The sequence below is a fragment of the Anarrhichthys ocellatus genome, unplaced genomic scaffold (genome assembly GCF_004355925.1).
Source record: "Anarrhichthys ocellatus isolate YVR2014 unplaced genomic scaffold, GSC_Weel_1.0 scaffold1525, whole genome shotgun sequence".
Taxonomy (NCBI): Eukaryota; Metazoa; Chordata; class Actinopteri; order Perciformes; family Anarhichadidae; genus Anarrhichthys; species Anarrhichthys ocellatus.
The window spans coordinates 3,702-8,052 of NW_022281499.1; the positions used below are offsets into that span (position 1 = coordinate 3,702).

The following is a 4,351-nucleotide window of genomic DNA, read 5'->3' on the forward strand; positions in this document are numbered from 1 at the left end:
GTGTGTGTGTGTGTGTGTGTGTGTGTGTGTGTGTGTGAGAGAGTTAATAGAGAAAGCATCTAAAACGACTCGGCTTACTTTGCTTTTCATTCTTGTGCGACAAATAAAAACCTTGTTGTTTAAACCCTCAACATGTAAGTGGTGTTTTTATCAGCGAAGTCTTTGTGACGGTCACAAGTTGAATACATTCAGAGGAACACGACCGTCTGCGGCCGAGACTCCGCCGGTTTCACTCCGCTGAGTATAAACTGAACTTCAGTGGCTCCTGTGTTTTGTCCCGCAGGCCAACCTGAACGACTCTCACAACCAGATGGTGGTCCACTGGGCCGGCAAGAGGAGCAACGTCATCGTGGCTCTGGCCCGAGACAGCGCCGGAGCCATCGGGCCCAAGACCAGCTCGGTGAGTCCACATCAACTCGTGGTGTGTGTGTGTGTGTGTGTGTGTGTGTGTGTGTGTGTGTGCGCGCGCGTGTGTGTGTGAGTGAGAAACATGTTTCTCGTGTTTCTGGTGATGATATGATTGTTGAGCAACAGATTAAACTCTCCATCTGCTACATTAACACACACACACACACACACACACACACACACACACAGTCTGTCACTGAATTCCTCTCCTGTGAGTTTCCTTGAAGAGATAAACCAGATCAAATGTAACGTTTGCGTATCGATCAATAAAACAGGCGATTGAACGTTATCCATCGTATCAGAGACGGACAACAGGAACTGGACAATATCTGATTTTGAATTTAGACCAATATTACGACATACCAGCTAAACCGTGGACTGTTTATACGCGTAACACTTTCCCTTTGTCCAACCTTCTAATGACACAGAAACACTGAACCCTCTGATCTCAGAGCAGTGTTTCTCTCTGTGGCCTCGTTTGTCGCTCTGATATCAAGTTCTGCTCCTCTCTGAACCAGAACCATCAGGACTAGAAGCAGAGAGAACTAGAACATGCAGAATAACAAAGCTATAATGACATGAAGAAGAAAACAACCTAAAGTTGGAATGATGAGTCTGTGAGAACGGTGTTAATAACAGTAACGACAGCTGAGATCATAGAGAGCCGGTGAAAGCATCTTAAACTGTCTTTGCTTATCTTGTTAAAATGTCTCGTGTTGATGACCCGCCGCTGTCTCCAGGTCTACGTGTCCTACGACTACGGGACGTCCTTCACGCTGGTCTCAGACAAGTTCCAGCTGTCGGGGGTCCAGGCCAACGGCGGCAACAAGCAGGTCATCTCCCAGTTCTACCACAGCCCGGCAGACAACAAGAGGGTGAGTCACTGCTGGGGGGGTCTCTGTAGACCAGCCTGGAGTCACGTGAGCCGCATCATGGATTCTGTATTCACTGTATGTCTTAATACAGCTGTATGAAGCCGAAATACACTATTCTACTGTGATTTAATCACAATAAACAGATAAAAAGGATGTCTTTAATAACTATATGATGATGTTCATTTGTAAAGAGTCTGAGTTCATGTTCTGTTAGTTCTCTCTGCAAGACGACAAGAAAACAATTCAACAAAATGATCTTAGACGTCATATTTCTTCTCCAAATAATGTTGTTTTTTGTGCTGATGTGTGCATCTTTCCTTCTCGTTCCTCCAGTACCTCTTCGTGGACTCCACCAACAACTACCTGTGGAACACCTTTGACTTCTGCAGCAGCGTGCAGGGCTTCTCGCTGCCCTTCAAGCCGACCGACCTGCTGCTCCACAGCCAGAGATCCGGCCTGGTGCTCGGCTACGACAGCTCTCACCCCAACAAGCAGGTAACGCTGTTATTCATTACCATGAACGGTGGCGGCGAAAACACATGTGTAAGCGTGACTGATGGAAATGTGTGAAAGCTTTCTGATGTGACTTCCTGCAGATGGAGACGCTTCTAAACCATCAGACTTCCACGTTAGAGCAGAAATTCTTTCATTTTAGATACAAATGCTCCTACTGCTGGTCCAACAAGATTAACTATGAACATGCACGATGGCGTTCATGTTCGTATTCTTCTTCTCGACTTTATTTCTTAGAATTTTGATCTGTAGGAACTGGGGAGGACCTCTGAAACCCGGTTCTAAGCAGGAACCGGTTCTAAATGAGTAAAACCCGGAGTGTCGTTGAGGTCCGGAGTTATGGGTTCTGCTATCGGTACTTTAGATGTTCTGGAGTGAGACGCCCTCGTCTCAGACCTCCTCTCTCCGTCTCTTTGTCTCCAGCTCGGTACAGCGTGAGGTCATCGTTCAGCTGACGATGTAGATTAAAGATTTTAGAACTTCTTGTTATGCTAATAATAATACGAGTACTCTCATTGATAGGAGTATCAATGAGAGTACTAGTATCTATAGACTCCTGATGGTACTCATCCTGCTCCTCCATCTGCAGGATGTTGTAACCAAGAGAAGAAACCGGTCGCTCTGCTATCATCATGTCACGTCTTAGTTTCCTCGTCTATTAAGCACAACAGCAGCTCTCCGGTGTTCTCATGTGTAAGAGCTAAAAACGAAGGAATGAGGTTGACCTACATTTTAACAGTACCCCCCCCCCCCCCCCCCCCCCTCCCCTCCCTCCTGTAGCTGTGGAAATCGGACGACTTCGGGGAGACGTGGGTGTTGATCCAGGAGCACGTGAAGAGCTACTTTTGGTAAGACAACCGAGACGAGAACATAAACCGAGTGTGAGACTGTACTCTGCTGCGTTCAAGAAGCCGGTAAATGTAGGAAATACAACCGTCCCAGGAAATACAAGTTGAGTCAGCATCGCTGAAGACTTATGGTTCTAGTGGGCTTTTAATTAGGAGCAAATACTGTTAAATCTATTAAAGCTTCAGTGCGGAAACTACTGTGAGCAGAATGAGAGGTGACGATGAGCTGCTGGCTCGATGTTTGAGGCACACGGTGCTTCAGTACATCAGCATGTTAGGGAGGTAAAGATCATCTCCAGAAGAATAATTCCACTTATTTCTTGTCCAAAAAGTCTCAAATTCTTCCCCATTTTTCTACGGATCCACTAGCTTTTAAATAGGATCAATCGAAAGAGAAAGAAACATTTGTCTTTAAGGTTCCTTCCATGATGTCATCAGACACTTCTAATAACAATCTGAGCCCGTCGGTAGAAGAGACGACACTTTTAGTGGACGTAACACGTTTGTGTTTTTTGGAGAACATTGTCACATCTGTCGTCTTCGCCATTAAGCAAAAAAATTGCATCCACACAAAATGGAATTGTTGAACTAGCAACCAAAACATCTCATTACATTTATCGAATATGTTTTTTTGTCAATGCATAAAGTATAAAACACATGCTGTTGAGATGCACAGATTAGATCTTATAACCTGGGCTCCACAATAAGAAATGCCACGTCGGGCTCCTGGCTTCCTGCTCGTCTCTGCTGCACATGCTCAGTGCGGATCGAGGAACTCGTGAGAAAATGGCGGCGAGAAAAGACGAAGTTTATGAGCTAAAGTGCAAGCGAGCGTTTCAATTGTACAGGAAACAGGAGTTCAGTTGGGTGGTTTTAGAGAGGATGTAGTAACCTCATTCATTCATTCACTCACTTCCACATTGGCTTCACTCTGCATAACCCTGATCCCTGTATACAAAACCAATAGTTGATCTCTTGACTCAGTAAACATGAGTTTATGAGACCATAAACTCATGTTTACAATGTTTACTGAGGTAATAAATCAAGAGAGAAGTAGAGTCATTTTCTCATAGACTTCTATACAACCAGAGGAGTCGCCCCCTGGTGGACGCTAGAGAGAATGCAGCTTTAACACATGAAGCTATGACTTCAGTCCAGAGAGCAAATTTCACTGGTTGCAAAAAACCAAGATGGCGACGGCCAAATGGCTGAACTCAAGGATTCAAAACTACAGTCCTCAAACCAATAGGAGGCGTCATGTTGACTTCGTCCTCTTCTTATGCAGTCTGTGCTTTTGTTTGATTCTTTGTGGAGAAGATCTGTTGATTATTTCAACTTATCGACTAAACAAAAAGAGTGTGTATGAATGTCAGTCGGCTAAGAATTTCTTTGTTCAAGGAGAACCCTTATTGACATTATTATACGTCCGTATTTAATCCAATTTAGGTTATTAAATATGGCCCCAAATCACAAATCACAAATTTGCATTCAGTTCATGCACGAGCATCACAAGCACGGCTCCAAACGTCATTCATATCGGTTGCTCCTGGAGCTCAGGCAGGATAAATGCTGCTTTTGGCAACGTGACAAAATGCACTTTGAGTCGTCCAATATTTAATGTTCCGATTAAAAACGTGAACATAAATAAAAGCACTAATGTGTGAGATGTAAATGTCGGCCTTGCAGCTTCTTTGTCCTCGTGGTGCT

The 4,351-nt window shown here is 44.5% G+C and overlaps 1 protein-coding gene across 1 annotated transcript; it reads left to right on the forward strand.

The window, feature by feature from the left end:
- The first annotated feature begins 29 nt into the window (after positions 1-29).
- Positions 30-3,699, forward strand: LOC116377670 (sortilin-related receptor-like). The gene is made up of 4 exons (XM_031839373.1): positions 30-400; positions 1,149-1,283; positions 1,617-1,778; positions 2,577-3,699. The coding sequence occupies exons 1-4, from the start codon at positions 311-313 to the stop codon at positions 2,646-2,648; spliced, it is 459 nt and encodes a 152-aa protein (XP_031695233.1). The 5' UTR covers positions 30-310; the 3' UTR covers positions 2,649-3,699.
- Positions 3,700-4,351: the final 652 nt, after the last annotated feature.

Coding starts and splice junctions, on each gene's coding strand:
- LOC116377670 (XM_031839373.1), top strand. CDS start 311: ATGGTGGTCCACTGGGCCGGCAAGAGGAGCAACGTCATCGTGGCTCTG. Junction 401..1,148: donor TCGGGCCCAAGACCAGCTCG/GTGAGTCCACAT, acceptor CGCTGTCTCCAG/GTCTACGTGTCCTACGACTA. Junction 1,779..2,576: donor GCTCTCACCCCAACAAGCAG/GTAACGCTGTTA, acceptor TCCCTCCTGTAG/CTGTGGAAATCGGACGACTT.